The 23,005-nt window shown below is 50.2% G+C and overlaps 2 protein-coding genes across 2 annotated transcripts in view; one reads left to right on the plus strand and one right to left on the minus strand.

The window, feature by feature from the left end:
• Positions 1 to 2,842, plus strand: part of SGSM3 (small G protein signaling modulator 3) — a 31,304-nt gene extending 28,462 nt beyond the window's left edge. The window contains exons 22-23 of the mRNA XM_049822003.1: positions 1,146 to 1,206; positions 1,615 to 2,842. Of these exons, the coding sequence (XP_049677960.1) occupies positions 1,146 to 1,206; positions 1,615 to 1,698 (145 nt within the window). The 3' untranslated portion in view covers positions 1,699 to 2,842. The remainder of the gene's footprint in view (positions 1 to 1,145; positions 1,207 to 1,614) is intronic.
• An 862-nt stretch (positions 2,843 to 3,704) lies between these two features.
• Positions 3,705 to 23,005, minus strand: part of MRTFA (myocardin related transcription factor A) — a 100,318-nt gene continuing 81,017 nt past the window's right edge. Inside the window, exons 6-17 of the mRNA XM_049822328.1 lie at positions 20,285 to 20,340; positions 18,015 to 18,090; positions 17,188 to 17,349; positions 15,554 to 15,729; positions 14,937 to 15,092; positions 14,180 to 14,430; positions 13,653 to 13,824; positions 12,263 to 13,378; positions 10,909 to 11,085; positions 8,558 to 8,731; positions 8,110 to 8,170; positions 3,705 to 7,695 (exon numbers count right to left, since the gene is read on the minus strand). Coding sequence (XP_049678285.1) covers positions 7,196 to 7,695; positions 8,110 to 8,170; positions 8,558 to 8,731; positions 10,909 to 11,085; positions 12,263 to 13,378; positions 13,653 to 13,824; positions 14,180 to 14,430; positions 14,937 to 15,092; positions 15,554 to 15,729; positions 17,188 to 17,349; positions 18,015 to 18,090; positions 20,285 to 20,340 — 3,077 coding nt within the window. The 3' untranslated portion in view covers positions 3,705 to 7,195. The remainder of the gene's footprint in view (positions 7,696 to 8,109; positions 8,171 to 8,557; positions 8,732 to 10,908; positions 11,086 to 12,262; positions 13,379 to 13,652; positions 13,825 to 14,179; positions 14,431 to 14,936; positions 15,093 to 15,553; positions 15,730 to 17,187; positions 17,350 to 18,014; positions 18,091 to 20,284; positions 20,341 to 23,005) is intronic.

Raw genomic sequence — 23,005 nt, forward strand, 5'->3', positions numbered from 1 at the left:
GGAGCGATGTCAGAGGCTGAACGCGACTTTAGTGCCTGAGCTCGCACAAAGCACATCACTTGGAGCCCAGGGCACACATCCACACTGCATGCTCCTGGCCCTCCTGCACACCGCAAAGCCACATCCAGTCCCAGGGAGCTGTAGAGCAAACCTGCCACCACCACCACCACTCCAGCCCTGTTGCTGCTGCCGTTCTGCAGGAACTAACTGGTTTTTCTCCATGCCACCCTGTTGCCTCTGGCCCCAGTGTGGAGTCTGGGAGCATCCGTAGCCAGGAGCAGGCCTGTGTATACACACCTCGGGGTGCCCTGTTCTCCTTGTGCTGCTGCGGAATGGGAGGAGGGGAGTCCCTTCCACCTCTCTGCTGCCATGTCCTGTGACCAAGCAGGGCTGGTTCGTGGCTGGGGCCGGGTTTATGTGGAGCAGGAGTGGAGGCTTATGCCATATTTCTCCTAGCCAGCTTCCTGTGGAGGGCCTCAGCTCCCTCACTGCAGCAGGAGTCGGAGGAGATACCCACACAGGAGTTTCCCCTGAGCCTGAAAGATTGACGAGCTTGTCGCCAGGAGGTCCGAGCTGTGTGTCTCTGTCCTAGGGACAGGGTTGAGGCTGTGCCTGCAGCCCTTGCTTAGAGCCGGGTCTGACGAGGGAGCTCCAAGTGCCATCCCCATGTGGCACTTGTCCATGGGGGTCAGGACACTTCCCTTACTCCAGGGAGAGAGAGAGGGGAATGCAGAAACTCTGAGGTGCTACTGGCAGGGGGTCTGCTTTCTGGAGAGGAACCTGCATCTCCCCCCATTGCCACTGCTTGCAGTCCTGAGCCATGTGTGTCTGCCGTCTGCCCGTGCCTCCCTGCGCTGCTGTGTCAGGCTCTGTAGGGGTTGCACTTGAGTCACATCTTCAGGCTTCTCTTTCCAGCCTGAGCCTGGCAGGGTGTGAAGCCCAAAGAGGAGGGGGAAACGGGATGAGTGGCTGGTGCTGCCCTTTCAACACCAACAAACGAGGAATTTCATCCTTGTAAGCTCTGTGGTGTGCCAGGCCAAGCTGAGGAGCCCGTGCAGTTGTGTGCCTGGGGGGCAGCAGTTGTGGGCACAGGCTGGGAGTTGTGATCTGGGGTGATGTGCTACCATTGCTCTCTTCCATTGCAGAGTCCTCTGCAAATTTGCCTTCAGCCTCTCTCAGGACTGGGAGCTGCCAATAAAGAGGGAGGTGAGTAGGTGGCATCTCTCATTCTCTCCCTCAGCCGGGGGCTTTCCTCTCCCATCTTTGAGCTCCAGCCCATCCTCTACCTCCTCTTGAGCTGGCACTGGAAGCTGTGGATGGGGCTGCTTTCCCTGCCAGGGCAGGCTGTGCCCGGGAGCTGTGTGCCAGTGCTGGCAGGGGCTGCTGCCTGCCCCTGCCCAGCTGGGGCAGAGGGAAACGGCGGCCCGTCCCTTCCCCGGTGCTCTCCAAACCGCAGGGCGTCTCCCTGTTTCAGCTGCATGGAGGTGGGAAGCGCAGAGGGCTGCTCTGTCTAGGTGCCGGAGACCTCGGTGCGCTTTGGGGCTCTCCCCACAGACGCGACCTCCCCTTTTCTGGGTGCGGTGCACTGACCCAGTTCTCTGTGTCGTCCTGCAGGAGAAGGAGAAGAAGCCGCTGAAGGAAGGGGTGCAGGACATGCTGGTGAAGCACCATCTCTTCAGCTGGGACATAGATGGGTGACCCCCACCCCACCCCATCCTTGGGGAACCTTCTCAGTGGCGCACACTCCTCTCCCCCACCCCGGTCATGTCTCACCCCCTGCCCTCCCCCCCCCCACTCATATCTGTGACAAAATCCCCCTCGGGGGGGGCTGCCAGGCCACCCGGGACAGATGGCGGCAGCGCTGAGAGGCCTAGCTGCAGACCTGCGAGGGAGGTGATGGTGGAGGGTGATGCTGCAAAAGGGACAAGCGTGTTCTGGCCACAAAAACAAGTGCCCCCTCCCAGCCTTCCCCAGCTCTGCCACCCCCATCTCCTGCCTGCCTCTGCCCTGTCTCCCCCCTCCCCGTGCCTGGGGGAGCTGCCTGGCCCGCAGCCCCTCGCACGCAGCCCCACGGGCCAGCGGATGCGTGGGTACGTGAGCGTGTCTGCTGCCGTCGCTGTGGGGAAGAGGCAGTCCGTGCGGGGTGGCTTTGATCCACGAAAGCTGGTGCCATTGGCGGGTGGCACCGCGGGTGCGAGTGGAATTGGGCTGGTGAGAGGCTCGTAGGGATAGCACATCTCCCGCCCCAGGCCAGCCAAGGGCTCACCTCTGCCTGGGAGAGGGATGGCAAAACCTGAAGCACTTGGGCGAGTTCCTCTGACCTGGAGCAGGGGCTGAGAAGAGGGAGCTGGCATTGGCCTCATCCCACCTCCCTGGCACTGGTGTGTGGGGTGTTGACAAGAGGGGCCCGGCACTGGCCCGTTACCACTGTAACGGCCCTAGGGGATGGGCCTTGTCTCCTCTGGGAGCAGACAAAAACCCCTTCTCCCCTAAACAAGAGTGTTTCATGCTGTCATTTTAGTCTCTAGATGATTTTTACTGTTAACCAAAAAGCTGTAAATTAACTCCAGGAACATGTATATTTTGGCACTGTTGTAGCTCAGGACAGGGTTCAGGTTGGAGCTGGCTCAGGGAGACTAACTGGTCCTCCTCACCCTGTGGCGGCGGCAGGGACGCAGGTCAGGAGTGGAGAATTGCTGCTTTGTGGTGGTGGCTCTGCATATGGAGTCTGTGACTTTCTACTGAAAGCGCTTGTCTGTGAGCACAAACTACTCATGAAATGACACTAGATTCTTACTTTCCTTTATTCTGTGGGTTTGTAAATAAACTGGATCTTGGGAGAGTGCCGGGCTTTGGCTTTGTTTTTTTGACAGGGCCAGGTCTAGATTTAATTCTTAATTTCTGCCGGTTGATAATTAAGATCCCATTTCTCTGCTGGCATCAAGCTGAGGTCTCCTCCGCTCGGGCTCCTCGCTGGCCTCCCACCGGGGCAAGAGCAGTTGTGCCGCCAGCACTGGCAGCCCTGCCTTGCCTCTCTGCTGCCAGCCCTCCCCCAAGTGCAGCTCCGCAGCAGAGCCCCAGAAAAGCAAGAAATACTCAAAAACGAGGGAGTGTGGGGACACTGCAGGAGGAGGGCCCTTAGCAAAGGGAGCGGGGCTGGCAGAAAGCAGGGCTGGGCAGTGGTGGATAGCGGTGTTGTCCATACAACAAGCAGCTTTTCCAGAAAAAAGCAGGTGGAGTCTTGGCTGCAAAGCAGGACAGGAACAGGGCACAGGCCTGGGGAAAACCCTGTTCAGAAGCCCAAGGTCATGGGAGGGTGGGAGTTACAGCATATTTACTGTTACGAAAAATGAGTGTTTTCGGTCAAAGTAATTCCAGTTTGGCATCTGGCTGGGGAAGGCTGCAGTGTCACCTCACCACCATAACGGCTGCGGTCCAGACCAGCCTGTGGGGCTGGGGGAGGCTGTAAAAGCTGCCCGTGCTTCTCCCACCGTAAGACCTACTTCTGGTTGCAGGGTAGGTAATTTCCATACACAGAGGGAATCTCCCTGCAGCTGAGAAGAGATGAGGCACCACTACTCAAGCTTCTTTTTTTTTTTCTGGTTTGAGAAAGACCCAGAGGGATCACCCACCCTTAGCTGGAAAAGGCAGAGTGGCCCCAAGCCCTCCCACCAGCATAGCAGAGAAGTTTTTGAGCACATGGCTGTTTGTTTGGAATTTTTTTAATAAAATGGATTTTTTTTTTCAAATATTTGTAACTGAAAAAATAATTCAATTTAAAGATCCATTCTCTCCCCCGTTAACTCGTCACTTTTATCCTTTTCCAGTTGAATACTCGCTCTGGATCCGATGCCCCAACACCATCTGTCTCCGATGGTGCTGATCACCCGTCACTTTGCTGCATAGTGGAAGGGAGAGTGCGTACTAGTCAAATACACATTACAAACAAGTAGTGGTTACAGCAGAAAGATTCAGGATTACATTCAAGGTAGAGGCAGAACATCAGACTTCGTTTTTTCCCAGTGGGTGCAAAAATGTATGTCCAGGGGAATACCTCTTCCGACAAAGAACTATTGAACTATTATTCAAACAAATAATAGTAAGAAAGCAGAGAACTGGGCTAGCCTGCTCTGGGCACTGCTTGGGGAAAAGACTTCCTACTGTTTCCTGGGATGAGGCACCATCTTCCCCTCTGCCCACGGGCACCGGGTTATCGCTCACTCTCCTGGCAGAGGGGCTCTGTCAGGTTAGCTGCTTTCCTCAGGAGGTGAGGCTCGTGGTTCTGTATTGTCTGGACTCCTTGAGGGCTCTTGAGCCCATCAGCCAATTTCAAGTATGTTGTTGGGCAAATATAATGTACTCAAATTAATTCCTACAAAGTTTCACAAATGAAGGTGGGTGGGTAAAGGTGAAAGGGAGCAGCTGTGAGCTCAGCCTTTCACCCTCAACCCTGGGGAAGGGCTATATTGGTAATGGGCATTGGCAGCTCTCTGCCAGCAAAGACGGGGATGCCTGGCCCAGCGTGAGGAACCGTGGCTGGGACAGGCTGGGAGTGCTCCCACCTTCTTCGAGGAGCTCATTGCACTTCGGTAATTTCATTCTTTATTTACTGTTTGCAGCTTTGTAATTATTTGTATAAAAGATATCACACAGCTGGTTTTCGTGGGGGCTACTGCTCACTGTGGGCTAAAAGCAGCTGATTTTTGCTTCAGTTTGACAAATAGGTACCCTCACTTTTTCCCCTTAGCAGTTGAAAGATCCTCCCCTTGCCCCCCATCCTTTCCTCCTAAGAAAGCACTTGCCTCCTGCACCCACCTGGTCCCATGGCTGGGCAGCTGCCCTGGGGGAGCTCTGTAAGGCAATTAATTACTAATGCACTCTCTGCTCCCAGTGAGCACCAGGGCTGCACCAGGAGAGAACTGGGGAGGGGTGGGGGGTCAAAGAGGGTGTCCATCAGTCCCAGTTATTCTGATTTTTAGGACATGACACTGTAGTTTGGGCAACAGAAAGTGGGTGCCGGGGGGGGGAAGGGGGTATCCCTCTCCAACCCAGACACTGAAGGAAGCAGATAAGAGGCTCTGACTTGCTTACAGCTGGGGGGGAAGAAGGGGGCAGAAAGGAAGGAAGCTGCCAGCAGGCTTCACCTCCAAATGATTAAGAAAGTGGCTCCCCATGCAGTTAACAAGCAAATAGGGCTCAGGAAAGCAGGATTTTCTCCCAGCTGCAAAACAGGCATGACCTCCTGCCCTGGGCTGCCAGTTCGGTGGCTGACGGAGAGCACAGTGTGCAGGGCTGGCAGTCACCTGCCCCAGAGCAGGGGTACCTGCCCCCCAGCAGCAAGGACCCCTAAGAAGAGCCCTGGGTACCAAAGGGGAAGGGGAGCAGCGTGTGCCCCTCCCCAGCAGGCAGCACTGCAGCCCGGCCTGGGGCAAAGGTGAAGACAGCATCCTCAAGGAGATACTAAAAAGGATGGCAGTTTTTTTCTTTCCAGTGCCTGAGCAGGGTCAGCACCTCAGTCTGTACGATTTCAAAAGCCGCTGGCTCCAGCCCAGCCCTTGGGAACTGCTGCCCCGCAGCCTGGACCCAGCTCAAGGCCCAAGCAGGGACAGCCGTGCGGCCAGGCGGTTGCGTGGAGCACAGCAAGGCTACAGCTCACCAGGTAAATAATATGGCGGTGAGTTACTACTAACAAATACAGGAATTTAAAAGTGACAAGAGTAACAGCACAGGAGAGAGCCACAGGCCTGGGTTTCCAACGCAAAACCCTGCACAAGGAATAGCATCATCATGGCTCGGGGGGGCTTGGGGTACTCGTCTGCCTGCTCATCAGTCAGCAGCCCCAGGCCCTACGTGGCCACAGCTGGCTGGAGACGGGGCAGCAGCTCCCAGTAAGCAGCCATTTGCTTTAGCCTTTTACCCCGTGGGCCTGGAGGGAAGGAAGAGCGGAGGTCAACTGCCCATTACTTGCTTTCAGGCTCCCACTTCTCCCAGAAAGTGGCCCTCACAGTCGCACTCCTGAGCTAGGACCTGCGTTGAGCCTCACAACACCCTTTTTGCAGTGCCACTTCCCCTTCCTTGCCTGTTAGGCTGCTGCTTTCTGCTGGGGCACCTGCTACTAGGAGGCAACAGCACAGCTGAAGGCAAGAGACAGATTGCACATGGCCCCTAATGATATGTTGCTCATCGCTAGCTGTGCCCCCCACACGCTCCCCAGGACACACGGATGATTTCTTCTCCCTAACCCCCACCACAGACTGACTGCCCTGCTCACCTGGGGATGTCACCAGCGCTGTGGCAGCCGGGGGGGGGACGGGGTGTGCCTGAAGGCTAGCTTCCAGGCACAGCCAGAGGTCTGGGCCAGCGAAGGACAGATTTTAACATATAAGGACCTGGATTTTAGCACCTTAAAAATCTGTTTTGCAGCCCAAAGCGAGTGAAGCAAGCAGGCAGGCCTCTGCCAAGCTCAGCAATATTTGGGAAACCAGCTGAGACATTACCAGGTTGGGGTGGGGGGAACCCTGGTTCCCTTTGGCTACGTTTGGAAAAGGTGCCTGTTCTGCCCAGCTCCTCACAGCCCTGCGGCAGAATAGGCCCTCCCTTGATGGACGGGAGGGGGTGCAGAGGGCAGCTGTGCCCCCAGCCGGCACTCCCGCGTTTTGTGTCCTGCTCCGGAGGTAGAATCCCCTTCTGCAACCGTTAAACCTCCTTTATTTGCCAATCCCAGCGAGGCGTGGGGTGCCGCTTCTGGAAACGGCTCGGGCCCGGTCACGCTATGCCCCTCTGCGAGGCTTGAGGGAACTCGTGCCTGCTTCCCATGCGCTGCCATCGCTGTTCCCGCCTGGAGGAAGAAGAGGGGCGTCCGGCTCTGCTCGCACCCGACCTGGGTCAGGCTGCACCGAGGGGGCAGGAGACCACCAGCCCTGGAGCTCCTGCAGCCGCTTCTTCCCCCAGCAGCCATTCTCCCTGCCCTGGCCCAGCCCAGGCAGCAGCGACTCAAGCTGCGGGTCTGCCTTTGCTACCACTGCCGGCTTCGTGCAGGAAGGACACTGTTGGGGGAGGAGTACAAATACTAGGAGCTGGTCTCTTTTTTTTTTTTTTTCCTTTTTTTTTTTTTTTTTTTTTGGTTGACTGGCCTCTCCCCCCCTGCATGCCTGTGCCCTCCCACTCCCATTCCCTTCAGTCTCTGCTCACAGAGTTACAAGCAAGAATCCCAGTGCAGCTGCAGATCGTGTCCATCAAGGAAGTCTGTGGAAAAGAGGCTGGGAGCTGCAGTGCTGAGGGGAGCCAGGCTCATGACGGGCCCCCCCGGCAGCTCCAGCCAGTCCATGCTGTCCAAGTTAGCCTCAGCCAGATCCAGGGCTATGCCCCCGGACGGCTCATGAGCAAAGTGCAATTCCGAGGTGTCCATAGGTGAAGGCGGGTGGTCCAGGATGGCCGAGCTGCTCAGCATCTCACTGTGGAGGTCATCAATCAGGGACAGGGGCTCTGGCCCATCATGGCCTGCCGTCAGCAGCGGGAGGCCGGTGCTGCTCTCCAGGAAGTCCTCCAGCCGGCCCACGGGCACCGGCTGCCCCAAGGACACGGGCACCGCCAGCTCTGAGGAATGGTGGCTGCTGGGCGGTGGGGAGCAGGCTGGGGCCACGGGTGGTTCTTTCCCAGCTGGGGACGACTGATCTTTGAAGTCAGCAGAAATCTCTGTACAGGGAACAAACAGGCAGGCCAGGGTGAGGAAAAGCTTGGCCGAACACCAGAAGGATCCACCACTGACCAGCCAGACCGAGCCACCACCAACTGGGATAAGGAAACTCATCCGCTGCCCACACTTGGCTTGCTATGGGGAGTTTTCAGCCCACCTCCGGGGAATTCCAACTCTGTCCAGTATCACAGAAGAGATGTGCCCAGGTCTGATGCAGCAGAGCCACCGAGAAGCTTTCTGTCGTACTAATGCCTGACTGACATCTCCCTCGGTGCCTTAATGACTCCTGCCAATGCTAAAGGCACTGGCAGGGCCGCAGGAGCAAAGACCTGAGCCATGACAGACTCTCCACTCAGTGCCCTATAAATCCCCAGGCTCAAACCCAAAGAAGGGGAAATGCTTTGTCTCCTTACCTCCACTTTCGATGAGAATGTCAAACAGGTCGTCCATCTGCTGGCTGGAACAGCCATTCTCCTGGGGAGAGCAAGCGCAGGATTAGCTTCCTATTTACCAGGGGAGCTTCCACCTCCAGCAACACCCTTGGCCGCTGGCTCTCCTCCCTCGCCCCAGGGATGGGGCTGTTATCTAAGCAAGAATGAGCACATGGAGGCACAGCACCAGAATCCTCCATAACCCTCGGCTGTTACTGGAGGGGAAGGTATAGTCACCAGGCAGCAACTGGCTTGGGATCTCTACCTGTGGTTTGGGGTCTGCCCCAAACCCCCCAGAAGGAATTCAGCTAGGAAAGCACAGTTGTGTCTCCATTCTCTATTAGTGGCCCAGATCAGGAATCTAAGCAGATTTACAATGGCAACATTTCACCTGCTCTCCAAGGAAACCTGGGAGAAGAACTGCTCTCACCTGGGCCTTTGGCTGTTGCTTCATGGCCTCTTCATAGCCTGGTGGCTCTTTCATTGGGACCGAGGGAACAGGGACAGGAGGTGGAGGAGTTCCAAAAAGCGACGTGTGCTGTTGCTGCTCCAGGTCCATCTGGGATGGGGAAGGGGCAGCAGGAGAGCCGGGCTGCGATGAGGGCTGTTTAGAATGAAGGCAGAAGGGGTAACTGGAGAAAGGCCGCATCAACTCCTGTCTGACAACTGCTTTGAGACACCATCACCCCCTCCCTTGGTGAGCACTGCACAGAGGTCTGCACTGCTCTGCTCCCAGCAGCCTGGCGTCTTCCATGTACTGTGTGCGCTATGCCCTGGCTGCAGGGGAGGAAGACAGATTTCCCCTCCAACTCAGAGCTGGAAATCTTTTGCTGATTTTTCTAACACTAAAGCAACCATGCCACAAACCACCACCGGGCTGCTCGTGGATGGGGAGAGCCTCATCTGTCCAAGTGGGGGATTCCTCTAGTGCTTTGGAGAGAAAGGGCACTTCCCTTGTTGCATTCAGCCTACTCTGCGCAATATACCCAGGACCTCTCTTCTACCCACCTCCCTCTGCAGTGCCTGCTTTGGGGACACAATCAAGCTTCACTAGCAGCAAGTTTCACAGCCTGATGGTGGGCAGAGAGCACCAGAGCATTCAGCAGCACCAGAGACCTCCAAAGGAAACCCCAAGTGTTGCAGGAAGTAGTGCTCATGACTCAGCTTTACCAGATGAATCAGCACTGAAACTGCCCATAAGAAAAGTTAAAACATGGATCAGGTCTTCGCCTCTACAGCAGTTATGCATGATCCACACTGAAGCTTGCTCCCCTGGAGCAGTGATCCCCAGGAAGTAGCTGAATGCCAGTTCCAACACTTGTACGTGTTGATGCTCTTCCCCATCCTGTTTTCCCTGGAAAGCTGTTCGTCTGTTCTGTGACCTGCAGGTAGAGGAGCGACCCCGGGCCCCGGCCAGCAGAGCCGCTCTGGGGTCCACTCTCTTCCTGAGAGGGGCTAGAAACTGGCATTGTGGCACAGGCCACTGGGATGTGCTGGGAGGGTACCTTTTTTGATAAACTGGGTGAGCCAGCTTTGCCAGGAGCACCAATATTCAGGGACCTGTTGGGGAAGAAGGGCTGCAGGTTTGGAGGTGCTGAGAAAGACAATATGATGTGGAGCAGCTGCCCCTTGACCACCTGCAGACCTGGCTTCTGACCCTACAAGGAGGCAAAAGGATTAGGAGAGTCACTACAGATGCCTCCACAGCACATGAGCTAAGGGAGTCTGAGGGAAAATGTGCCTTCGTTTAACTTCTGCATTTCCTCAAAGCTCTCCAAGCAAACTAAGGCACTGACCCTTTGCAAAGTGGATATCCCACTCCGACTATACTAGAAATGACTCCGGTCTTCACATCCTTTCCAGGATCTGACTTGGAAGTGATCCTCCAAGCTCTAAAAACTCTTCATAATCTTTCTATATCTTAATTACATGTTAGAGAGAGAGCTAAGTGGGCTAGAAAGGGAGGAGATGCACAGCAGAGCCTCTTTACAGCCACCAGCTGGAGAACGGGTAAAGCCAGAGGTGCTCTCTTTTCTGAACAGGCATTGCACTTCACAAAGAGATGATTAACGGGTATGCTCAAAGGCACAGGAATGGAAATCACAGCATGTTCATCAGTACCAGAGAGTAAAAGGTCACATCCTTTTGGCCCCTCTCCAAGCTTATATGCCACCTTCAGTAGCAGACATACTGCCTACACCACCCTCTCTCCATGCCGTAGCCACCTTTTCAGTTCAGCAGCACTCCTTCAAGAATCAGGGACACCACTGCGAACCAAGGCTGCCCGCTCTGGCCTCTCATCTTTTTTTAACTGATAGACAATGCTTTTTTAAAACACCAGCTGGTATTCTGCCCAGAAGCTAGTAGGCAGAAGGGCAGAAGAAGCAGAAGGGCAGAAGCTAACAAATTGTCAGGGTTTAGCCCCAAGCTCTTTGCTGTAAAGCCTCCACATCACTTCCAAGTGTGCCCAAAGGGGAAGACCTCATGGACACTTAGTGCTCCTGAAACCTCAGGCCTGATGGGCTCTCCATCACAGCTAGTTCAGCAGGAGGCAGGGGAATGGAGAGGCTATGCCAGGCACCCCTTCTGCTGCCACATTCAAGCTGAAAACCAAACACTCCGTGCAGCTGCAAGCTGTGGCAGAAGCTGCTGTGAGATCTCACTTGCTGCGATGATGGTCCCTGACCAGGATTGTGCGTGCGTCCCCTTCCCATCGCTGCTACAAACCCCGGCAGCAGGCAAAGACAAACAAGGAAGAAAAGTGGGCAGGCAGTAAGCTACCTTTCTGACAGATTGGTTTAGTCCTCTGGGCTGCTGCTGCTGCAGGGGCTGCTGCTGCTGCTGCTGCTGCTTCTGCGTGGGCTGCTGCTTCTGCTGTTGCGTGGGCTGCTGAGGGGTGTTTGCAGGTAGCTGACACGGTGGTTGGCTGGAAGTTTTAGCGGGCGATGATTGTACTCTCTGGAAAGAAAAGGCTATCCATGAGAAGATATTCCCCAGACACAACATGGAGAAAGGCTTCTGTTTCTTAAAGGATTTATGAAGTCTGTTCTTCCCCACTCTTTATTCTTTAGGAAATTGAGTCAATCATTCTGTTTCACCAAGCAGAGAAACCAGACTGGGGTGGGATTCAGAGTCCTAAAAGAGGAGGTAATACCACTCTAAATTCCTGGGCTACCCATGACGTCCCTTGAGGGCTGGCAGACCTGACACAGGATTTGTCCCCTTCTGGAGCAGCAGCTGGAGCTCAGGTAAGGTACCCTGCAGTATCAAGGGTGACACTGGATGCTGATAGTTAGACAGCTGCCTAGCATCTCACCTGCTACACAGCAAATGCAGCCTACTCGGTGCCTGTCCCTGATGGTAGGCACTGCCACTTGCTCTGCAGAAGGTGCAAGAAATGTAGCAGCAGAGAATGAAAATCTTCTCTGATGCCATGGAAGATGCTGGGGTTTGACTTATGCTATAAAACCTGGGGATTATTTATCCCTTCCTGGAAGAAACACTCAGAACACTTCAGTTAAGTGCTGAGCTCATGCCAACAGGGGAATAGTAGATCATCTCTGATGAAAGACTCTGTTAACACTGAAATAGTGACATGCATTAAAACAAAGAGCAGTCAAAAAGCAAAAAGCCTGCTCCCAGAGTCTGATTTCAGCTCTTGGTAGATAAGGTGACCTATCTATCACTCTGACTATGCTTTCTCCAGTAAAGTACAAGAGGTGAAATACACTCTGCTTTTTTACTACCACAGGCATAGCTGTTCTTTCAAAAACTAGTGAAATGTGGCAGCAAACCCTCATCCTCCAAGCCCGAGATCCTGCCTGACAAAAGGCAGAACCATGGGTTTGGAAGAATGCTGAACAGCCTGTGATGCACACAGTCAATCATGCATTGCTGTACGCAGTTCATCATTGTCAAATTCCAGTCTTTTTGCTGAAGATCTGCTTACACTGCTCTGTTTTACAAAGCCATGATCTACCAGCCATCGTAGCAAGCAAATCAGCCATTTTAGTATTTACTGCGTTGAATTTCCACCGTGTTAAGTCATCCTATGGTAACCTGAACCACAGGAGCGGGAAGAGGGAGAGAGGAACCCAACTGCCTGCAGCAAGGATGTGATCTAACCCTTGCCTACCTGCAAGGCCGGGCAGCTACTCCCTGCCTTCCCGTGGGGCGAGAGGCCCTGCCTCTCGGCGCTCTGCTTGGTCACGGTGAGGACGATGTGGGTCCCTGTGGAGTCAGTGATGAGGGTGGGGGGAGGGCTGCCCTTGATGAGGTCGCTCAGGGCACTCCCTTGCTGGCCAAGGAAAAGCCGCGGGCTGTGGGACTGGCACGGTGGCTCTGCTTCCGCGGCTGGCACCTCCTGCTTCACCATCACGGCTTTCTTTGGCACTGGGCTTGGATTCGAAGTGTCCATTTGGCTAGCGGTTGGTGCAGGGCTGAATTGGTCTGTTTGGCCACTGGATTGCTTTGCAGACTGGCAGCTCAGGAAACCGTTTTCACTCTTGACCTGGGTGCCAAATGCTACTGGGTTAGAGGCAAGGGCTGTTCCTTCTCCTGCAGCCGCTGGGGCCGGTAGTGACTGCTGAGAGCGCTTCTCCTGCTCTAGCTGTAGCCTAAGCATCTCAACCAGCTGCTGCTTCTGCTTCAGCATGCGGGTGAGTTCCTCGATCTGCTTGTCCTTCTCCTGCAGCATCTGGTCTTTGTCCCTAACTTCTGCATCTCTGCTGTTACCAGCGCTACACCGCTCTGACCTGGGTGCTGCATTTACGCTGCAGGAGGCAGACTTGGAGTTTTCTTCCTTCACCAGGAACTGCACTGGAGATGCCTGCAAGGTGAGCTGGGTCAGGGGTGAAGTCACCATCTCTCCAAAGGTGTCTCCGGTGGCCGAGTTCTCATCCCCTGTGCTCATTTGTGAGCGCTCAGAAGGAGTTGGAGAAACAGGAGGAGTCGAGCCTGTGCTGCCAAACTTCATCACGCCTCCGCCGGTGACTGTGGCCACAACTACTTCTGCTGGTGCAATGCCAGTGGTGACCAGGGCTGGCCCTGTGCTCAGCCTGGCAGCTGGGAAGGCTACCACCACTTCAGCAGCTTTTGGGAGGATGGCTGCTGTGCTGGGCTTGGGAGTGGGGGTTGTTTGGCCAGCTGCACTGTTCTGCTCTTGGTAAACTCGGAGACGCTCGATCAGGTCTGTCTTTGTCCCCGAGACAGGCAAGGCCCTCAACTTCAGCTCTTGCTTCAACTCTGCTACCTGGTATGTGGAAGAACAGAGGGCAGCATTAAGAGAACATACACTGTAACCACAACTATTAACAGCTACCAGAGCCATGGGGCAAAGGACTAAACTGACACTCCTGCAGGCCAACAAACCTGCACCTCAGGTACAGACTGCAGGGTAGCAATACCAGCTGCTATCACTAACTCCTGTCAGTCCACCTCAGCCCTGCTCTGGGGCAGCAACATCGTTCAGTAGTGCCCTCTGAGAATGGCAAAAAAGGGGCTGTGCAGCTTCACAGGACATTTACCTTCATCTCATCTAGGTTGGCAGGGAGGGGGCCAGGCTTGCCCACTGCAGCGTTACTGTTTTGTCGCATCAGCCCACTGGAACCAGAGGATACTGAAGATGTGCTGCTGACTGTGGTGGAGAGATTGCGTACAGCAGGGGCACTGGCACCACTCTGCTGCTCTCCTGGAGGCCTGCAGGGAATGAAAAAACACAGGCATCAAAACCAAGGTGGAAAGGCACCGGAGGCCCTCAGTGTCAACAATCATATATGTTCAGAAATGTCTGGGTCACTAACGTCACCGTAGACATTGAAGCACACCAATGCCTTTGACTATATCCATGCCCCTTACTCTGCCAACCAACTCACTTCAGCTGCTTTTGTCTGATCCATCTGACACTGGCCCTTTCTGAGGCCCGCTGTAATCTAACAAGGTTGAGTGTGTTACACCCAATCGCCACACCTCACAGCCAGAACACAATCTCTCTGATAACAGTAGTGGGGAAGCAAGTGCTTCCTAAGAGAGAGCTGCCATTTAGGACCCATACTTTGGTGGGGCTGGCAGGATGGTCTGATAGTTGTAGTGCTGCTGCTGCTGGTTGAGGATCTGAAGCTGGAGAAAGAGCTGTTGCTGCTGCAGTATTTTGGCATAGGATGAATCCATGGGAGGAGCTCCCTTGTCCTGCTTTTGGTCCGGGGGAATATACTGATGATATTTAAGCTTCTTGACTTTCGGCTTCAACTCCTTGGCTTTTTTACTGCGCTGAGACTTCTCACTAGCAGACTTGGGCTGGCTTTGCTATTTAGAAGAAAAGGAGGAAGCAAGTGAGAATGGAAACACTGAAATAATGTAACACCTCATGTAAACCAGAACACACACTGGGATTTTCATTTCAAAATTCTCCAGATTTGACCTCAGGGTCTTTCCATGCTTCTCTAACTCAGGCAACAGTATAGTCACAGCACCCGCAGCAGCTTACACTGCACCATAATGCAGGTCACCTTTCCCAGCACACCAGATCACTTGCTCATCCAGTGCAGACTCACTGAGTCTAATTATGGATAACGCTGATTGTTTCAAAACATTTTGCATTCAGGATCCATTTTACAGAAGATGAATACATCATGGAACAGAAAAACCTATTAAATATGTCACAACTAGTGTCAGAGGAAGACACTAGTGAGCAATAAGCTTTCCTTCCTTTGCATCTGTTAACACAATACTTCCAACTCCAAACCTTCTTCAGGGTAACCATCTTGTCTTCCTTCAGACTACAACAACAAAGAAATCACCCAAAATAGTACCTTAATGAGTGTTGGTGGGGGCTTGGCAGCAGTAAGAGCTGCTCCATTGGTAAGACTAGGGGGCAGAAGAGGAGGAGGTGGCAGAGGCGGGGGTGGTTGTTCAGGTAGGAAAAGTGTTTCACTGGAGTCTGCACTAATCTGCAGTTGGGATGTACCCTGCAGGGACAGAAAAAGGCATAATGAATACACATATGAGGAGGGGAACAGTTTAACAGAGTGCCGGAAGTGTCCACTTACAGGGAAGCAGCACAGGTTTCAAGTCATTAATTAGACTCCTTTAACCCACTGCTTCAGTTGTCCCTGAGAAGCAGCACTTCTCAAGGCAGAAAAGGAATCAAAATCCCACACCTGTATCACCCAGCTTTGCCTGCCAGAACCAGTCGCACGCAGGCTGTATCACCAAGTAATGACTGCCCCCTTCCCCACGTGGCACCACTATGGGGGCTCCTGAATAACCAGAGGACTTCACCAACACCACACAGAGCTAAGACCCCTTGTGAAATCTCACAGACTATACCTTTTAAGGATCCCTCGGTCTCACTTTTTAGGATCCTCTGCCACAAATCAGCAGTAGCTGTGAAGCTCCAAGGCACTGCAGGAGGCCACCACATTCTCACCTGAGCTAGTGATGTGCCAGCGGTGCTAGGGAGAGGCTCACAAATCCGGGAGTCCATCGGCGATGGAACAGACCCCTGGGACTCATGGCTGGCTGGCTGTTCTGGGGAGAGGGCATCACTGCTGTCCTCATCAAAGGAGGAATTGTCTGCAACCTTTGGGTAGTTCACCTGTCCAACTGAAAACACAAAACATCAACTGTGGTCTTTAAAGTGGAATAAGAAATTATTTCACTTGACACTAGATGTTTCACAAAGATAATGAAGGCATGGAGATAGTTGTGTCTGAGTTGTGCTTAAAACACCAACTAAAAATGAGAGAACAGAGCCGAAACTGGATCAGTTTTAAGTGTTTACATTCATCTCTGCTGTCAGTAGAATAAAATGATGCAGACTGGGGTGAGCCATTTCCCTTGCTTCTTAGGCAGACAGGATTAGGAAGTATAACAATTGCTACTTAACTCTCCCCAAACCCAGATCTGTGGCATGGCTTATTTGATTATCATCTGGCACCAAGGAAGAAGGTGGTTAGACAGTCTAAGGTTGAGTCATGGTTCCTTTGGTGTTCATCCTGTGTGGTGGAAGGTAGATCCCTCTTCAGGACAGAATCCCAGATTGTCCTCTGGTCTTACAAGCAACAAGGGCTATGAATTAAGTGGTGGTCCTGAGTGCTATTAGCATTTCTGTCTATCTACATGTCCAGTAGATAAATTCACGTGAGTGTATATTTGTAATGTACTAACGTTTTTTAGATTACATTATCTCAAATTAATCCTGGTAAGCAGGAAAATACTATCATTTGCACCTAACATAAAAGCCACAGAAATCCAGAGAGATGTACTTCGCTCAGTCAGACGGCAGCCACATCTCTAATGCTCCAGTTCACAAGTTCACTCTTTCTCTTCCTCAACCACTTCTTGTGCAATAGTGAAGCCAGGCTCTCCCACAACACTGTCCTTTTCCTTTTTCTTGAAAGTATTCTGTCTTGCTCACAGTTGTGTCCCATTTGTCTTTAAAGTAGCTCTGTGTGTTTCAGGGGATGAATAACCACAGACGCACACAGACAGCTCAGTCTGGGGAGACGGGAAAAGAGCACTGCTGAGGCAGTGGGAAGGCTATTCCTCAGCATTCCTTTCAGCCCTTGGAATGGCACTGGCATGATTTACATCTGTTCTGGTTTATTTTTAAAGGGGTTGAATCCTCTGAAGTTTTTAAGTTCACAGACAGCTTTTGTTTCATCACACCTGTTTATATTCTGTCTCCTCTCCCTGATCTGAGTAAGTCAGTGGGTTCTCCCTGACCAAGGTTGCTGACATGTTATACCGAGAGAGGGATTTTTAAGGAGAGAATCTAGGGAATGTAATCTCAAACAGTCTTTCAAGTCTTTAGGGTATGCAATTGCTTTCACGTTATTCTGGGATGTCCATACTCCCTAGAATTTAATGTCTCTGTAGCACTATCTGGGCCAGAGGGAGTTCTGCTTTTCAGAATCCTTGGGACTGAAAGCTTGTGATTCTGAGACAGGAAAACAAGACCAACCAGGGGATTGCACTCTCTTAGACAGGCAGGTGAATTGATATGAAATCACAGCCACCTGTGGGAAATGCCCTCAACATTAGATCCTCCTCTGGCCTTACCAATAATGGCTTCCTTCAGGCTCGATTCCACAGGCAAGATGTTCTTCTCCACCAGCTCCATGGGACCTGGCCTCTGCGCTATCTTCTCATTGAGGTCATCTGCCAGTCTGGCTCTCTTTAGCTTCAGCTGCTTAGCCTGCAAGGAGGGTTCAGCTGAGGTCTCTGTTTGGGGGGAAGTAAATAATATGGCATCAATCCAGCAGTGGTCAACCTATGCACTTCAGCAGAATTTTACTTCTATTCAGAAAGGTAACTGTAGATAACAGTAGGTAACTGTACAGAAAAATAGTTGCAGATAACAATAGGTAACTATGCACTATAAAGATATTATTTATATTTAAGTTATAAAGATAACTACAGTAGCCCTTGTGACTCTAGAATAGGACAAATTCACTGTTCTCAAACTGATGTCACCCAATTCTCCATCAACTTTTCCCTTTCAGTTGTGTCCAAAGATGCAGTGCTCAGCAGCAGCGCAGTACTGCCTCTCTGAAACTGAGGTGCTTACTAATTAGATCAAATCTGCCTCACTCCCTCCTGGATATTTTCCAGTGTCTTCCCTTAGTAGAAGAACAATCCATGGTCACCCTGTTTCATTGTTGCTCAGCTACACAAAACTGCACAATTTGAGTTCACGTAACAGATTCTTCTGAGAATCTCCATGCATGCAGTTGAATCCCTCCCACAAAATCATGCAACAGGCATGATCTTCTGCCCACTCCAACTGAAAGAAAGACTTAGGGTTCAGAGGCAAAATAGAAAGCTGTTAAGTAAGTAATTACGATAAAGTTTATTGTTGGTGTTTTCCTGTTTAGCATGTGCCATACCTTCCAGAATGTGCATCCTAACCAGCTCTGATCTCTCTGGCCGTGACCGGATTTTCCGTTTCAGATAGTCCTCTGTCTGCAGCAAAAGTAGACAAGCAAGAACCAATTTCAGTTGATCAGACACAGGAGCAAGGTAATCTTGGACAGCACAAACAAGAGAAACAACCATCTTTGGTTGTTACTGAGATCTAAATAAACACAGAGCAGAGAAGGGGCATATCTTCTGTCCCAGAGCACCCAGAGAATGAGCTTATGCTAAAGATGACCTTCTACTGTAATCGCCTCAGTCTAACTGTGCACTACTGCCCCACAGAACAGAAACTGGAAAGGACTTCCTCAAGAGCTGAAGCCCTCTCTTCTCCTTTTATGCAACACCACTAACTTGTGTCATGGTGAAATTCAAGACATTTCTTTTTACATTGCAGATAAATGCACTGGTTCCATTGTTAACAGCAAATACTTTCATACACTGTTGGCATTCAGGGCTGACTTGTGGTTTGGGCATATTTTATTTGTTTAAAGTTATGTTATTTGTTAAGCTAAAGACCCCATGTAGTCCCTTGGCAGGCAGAATCTAAATGCTATGACAAGACTCATTTCATTTCCAGAGCTGCTTTTAGCTCTGTCTTTGGAGAATGCACTACAGACCAATGTAGAGAGATGACCCTGTCAGGGCTGAGCACATTACCCTTTACACAGCCCAGGAATGGGAATCTGGGAACAGTGGCTAACAGACTGGTAAGTATTGGTCATCAGGATGGGCCTTCAGAGAAAATAAAGTCAATCAGAAAACTGCACCATACTTGCTCAATTGCCCACACTAGAATATTAACTTAATAATAAGGTTTTAAAAAAAAAGAGGAGGAAAAAGCAAAAGCCTTTAGGACATTGGTCTTAATGCAAAGTCCACTGTTCCAATCCTTCCACAGTTTAAAGTGCTAAGACTCCCTTACAGGTTTTAATCACAGCTGTTATTTTTTTACTTATGTTGCTTTCACTTTTAAAACAAAACTTAGCCCAGCAGTCATAACAGATTTTATTACCCTGTAGGCTAATCAGAAGAAAAAATATATCCCCAGAGACCTTTTGAGGAACAGAAATCATCAAGAAACCCCCCAGTTAGCGAAGGTGCTGCAAGAATTGTGATGCTTGGCTTCCTCTTTCTATAGAGCCAGAAGTCTGTGTAATTTCAGTGTTACAAGATTTGGGGGAGGATCCTCTCTATTAAATTTTCAATTTCTAATGTACTGGATAATCGAGTGCACGTGCAGGTAACAGAGGAACCATACACTTTCCTCAAAGGTGGCATGAGCTCCACATGTGTCCTGGTTTCAGCTGGGACAGAGTTAATTTTCTTTCTAGTAGCTGGTATAGTGTTGCATTTTGGATTCAGTATAAGAAGAATGTTGATAACACACTGATGGTTTCAGTTGTTGCTAAGTAGCATTTAGACTAAGTCAAGGATTTTTCAGCTTCTCATGCCCAACCAGCAAGAAGGCTGGAGGGGCACAAGAAGCTGGGAGGGAGCACGGCCAGGACAGCTGACCCAAACTGGCCAAAGGGATATTCCATACCGTGTGACATCATGCCCAGTATATAAACTGGGGGGAGTTGGCCTGGGAGGGGATTGCTGCTCGGGAACTAACTGGGCATCGGTTGGCGAGTGGTGAGCAACTGCATTGTGCATCACTTGTTTTGTATATTCCAATCCTTTCATTATCATTATTGTCATTTTATTATTGTTATTATTATCATTATTAGTTTCTTCCTTACTGTTCTATTAAACTGTTCTTATCTCAACCGACGAGTTTTGTGGGGGTTTTTTTCCCCGATTCTCTCTCCCATCCCATGGGGGGGGGGGGGGGGGGGGGGGGGAGGGTGGTGGTGTCAGCGAGCGGCTGCATGATGCTTAGTTGCTGGCTGGGGTAGGAGCATTTAAGGGCAAAACAGACACCACAAAAATAAAAATGTAAAGTATATGGACAGTGGGGAAGAAGAATATCAGTGACTTCCAGAAATAAGTTTCCAGGGGAAATCCAGGCACCGTATTCAATAGCTTTTAGGTGCAACTAGTTCACTCAGGGTTAACTACCACCACATACAAGCTAAACAACACCCTATCCAATACATCTCTGACTACACAGCACTGTATTACATCCAGAATCTGAATGATTCCCTTCTGCATCTCATTAACAGCTACAGGATGCCCAGAACATAAGCCATACTACTCCTGACTTCCCCAAAACATTAAAGACAATATTGCATCTTACCCTGGCCCGCTCCAAACTCCTTCTTTGTTCATGAAATGCAGCTGGACTTTTCAGAGCTGTTGAGAGGAAAACATGTAGAGAATGAATTAGAATGATGAAGTTCTCTCGCTGCACGTCCCTTCAGGCCAACTAAGTTAACGGCAACTGCCTCCTCCATCTTTCAGCACACTGGAGCAGATCTCCAGCTGGTGTAAAGCAATGTGAATTGCCATACTCCATTTGACAGCACAGGAGCTACAGGAACTGACCTGGACTTTTTGTGGGCCGCTGGGAAGACTAATATGAGTACACTTCTAGTGGAACTTACCACTATTCACAAAGTTGGGTCCAAGAACATGAGTCAAAACCAGCCCCCCAACAAATGTCTTTTACAAGTTTCAACATAAAGTAAGATATCCAGGACCCTTAAGTAAGGGAATGGCACTGAAACATTGAAGAGATACATTAAATGGTTGGAAGGATGGGGGAGGATCCTAATGAACTGTAAATCCTCTTTACTACCTTTTAATGTCAAAGGAAGCTGCAAGTTTTTCCTTAATCTGCACCTGTGTTTTGTGTACATGCAAGGGCTGGTTGCAAATTCTGCAGGTCCACAGGACGTATATGTTGCTCCATGTAAGAGAAACTATCGTAAGAACAGGAAAGTACATCTGTCTGTTGACAGAAAACCAAGACTTGCGGAATTAACAGCAGTTCTCCATATAACAGACCTCCTCGCCCCCTCGGGTCCAGTGTAAAACCAGAGCCCAAAGGGATCGTGTTTTAAGAAATTGATCCTCTCCTGTCCAGGACCGTACTAACCCTGGAGGAATCTCTCACTCTGCCTGGCTCCTCTGGAGCACACAAAGCTCATGTCCCGCAGTAAAACTGGAGAAAGAGGGTGACAACGGTAAGTGTCACTAGCTCCTCACAGTTTTCCCGAATCCACAAGTAGCTTGTTTTTTAAAACAATCACACTGTGGCTTGTATTCAGAAGGGAAGGGAACATGATAATTTCTTTTCGTATTTCTGAAATACTCATATTTAAAACTGCCTGGTGAAATTTCTGAACTACCATCAAGCTAAGCGGCAAAGTTAAAAAACTTCAGCTTTAAAGATAAGTTGCAAGTCTTTTGAAGACAGAAAGCTAAACTTGTACAGTTAGTAACTGCAACGTATTGCATCTAGGTCCTATGAAATATAGTCTCCTCGTATTATTTTTCACTTAAGGCCAATGACCAATGATTAAATATTTCTCAAATGTAACTTCACAATGAAATCTCAAAAGACTGTTAAAAAATAAAGGCCCTTGTGTAAATGCAATGTGAGAAACCACTTCTAACGCATGTGTAGACTTCTAAACTCTTTCCTACAGAATAAAATGGAGTAGCCAAAGACAAAGTGTCAAGGCAGGTACATGTTCCGCAAAATACAGATGGAGTCCCTCTAGGTTCACATCAATGAGGTAAAAAGTAGAATTTAGTCTGTATGCCAGGAATTCTGAATGCACCAGGGCATCATAGATGGGATTCAGACTATGGAAGTGAATGAAGAATGATTGTAGAATAAATTAACAATAATTGAAAACTAACCATAGAGAGTGAGTATACAGACCCCTGCAACGATGGGGCAAATAGTTCCTGTTGAGATTAAAAATAGTTTTATACAATCTGGTTATGAAGAGAAATCACCAGAGAAAGTTACGTAAGCTGTGAAATGGGAGTGCACTGATTGCACTTTGGAATATGCCAAAGTAAGGGTAGAGAGATATGGGTTTGCAATAACTGCAAAAATAATACAAAAAACTTCACTGGCTAGCTGAGACATCAACTCCTGGTCAGTCTGATCATCACACGTTGATGAAGAGCAAGCAACAAATAATACTGGGAAATACTCTTTTCAAGCCACATGAACTGCTTGTGAAATATGCACATGCCTGAACTTAAACATGCATTTTTTTCATTGTAGGCATATCACAGAAAAGTAAAATAAAAGTTCAGGTACACTTGGGCAAAGCTGCCATGCAATATATAAGTCAGTATAAAAATCTACCCTGGAGACAAGTGAAGCAGGCCTCACTTGAGTCTTCAAAAGCTCTCTTCCACTGGAATGTGCAGGCACAGCAGTAATTCTTTACTCTCCCCTTCCTGCCTACCTCTGCTGTGAGTAAGAGGCAGCACATGAACTTTAAGTGACATTTCCCTGACCATAGCAAATGGTCAGGAAAGTCAACTGTAGTTCAGTTGATGTCACAGGTAGTCCAGGAAAATTCTTGCATACAGAAGAACAAAGCAAGAAGAAAAGAATCCCTGAGCAAAAAAAAGAAAACCCCTCCCCTCAAATACATAGACGTTAAATAGTAAGTAATGCAAAACTGCTACAGGAAGAATCTTGTAAAGAACAATTTCAGTCTCTCATGACTAGTACTCTGGAAACAAGCACCGGGTTGTAGCTCTCTGGGCTGGCAACATGACAGAGAACTTCATATTTGACCTCTGAAAATGTCAAGAGGGCACAAATCCTTCACTGCTTCCCTCAGCAATCTAGGATGGGGCTGACATGTCAGAGGAGAGTATCCATTGTAAAATCATACTGCATTCGAAGCTAACTAAGCCTTGCACATTTTTCTGGCTTTGAAATGACTACATAGCCCAGAGCTGTGGAGAAACTCTGTTAACCTTACTATAGCAAATGAAAAAAAAAAAAAAAAAAAAAAAAAGGAAAAAAAAAATCCTGTGAAGA

This window comes from Accipiter gentilis, chromosome 18 (assembly GCF_929443795.1).
Source record: "Accipiter gentilis chromosome 18, bAccGen1.1, whole genome shotgun sequence".
NCBI lineage: Eukaryota > Metazoa > Chordata > Aves > Accipitriformes > Accipitridae > Astur > Astur gentilis.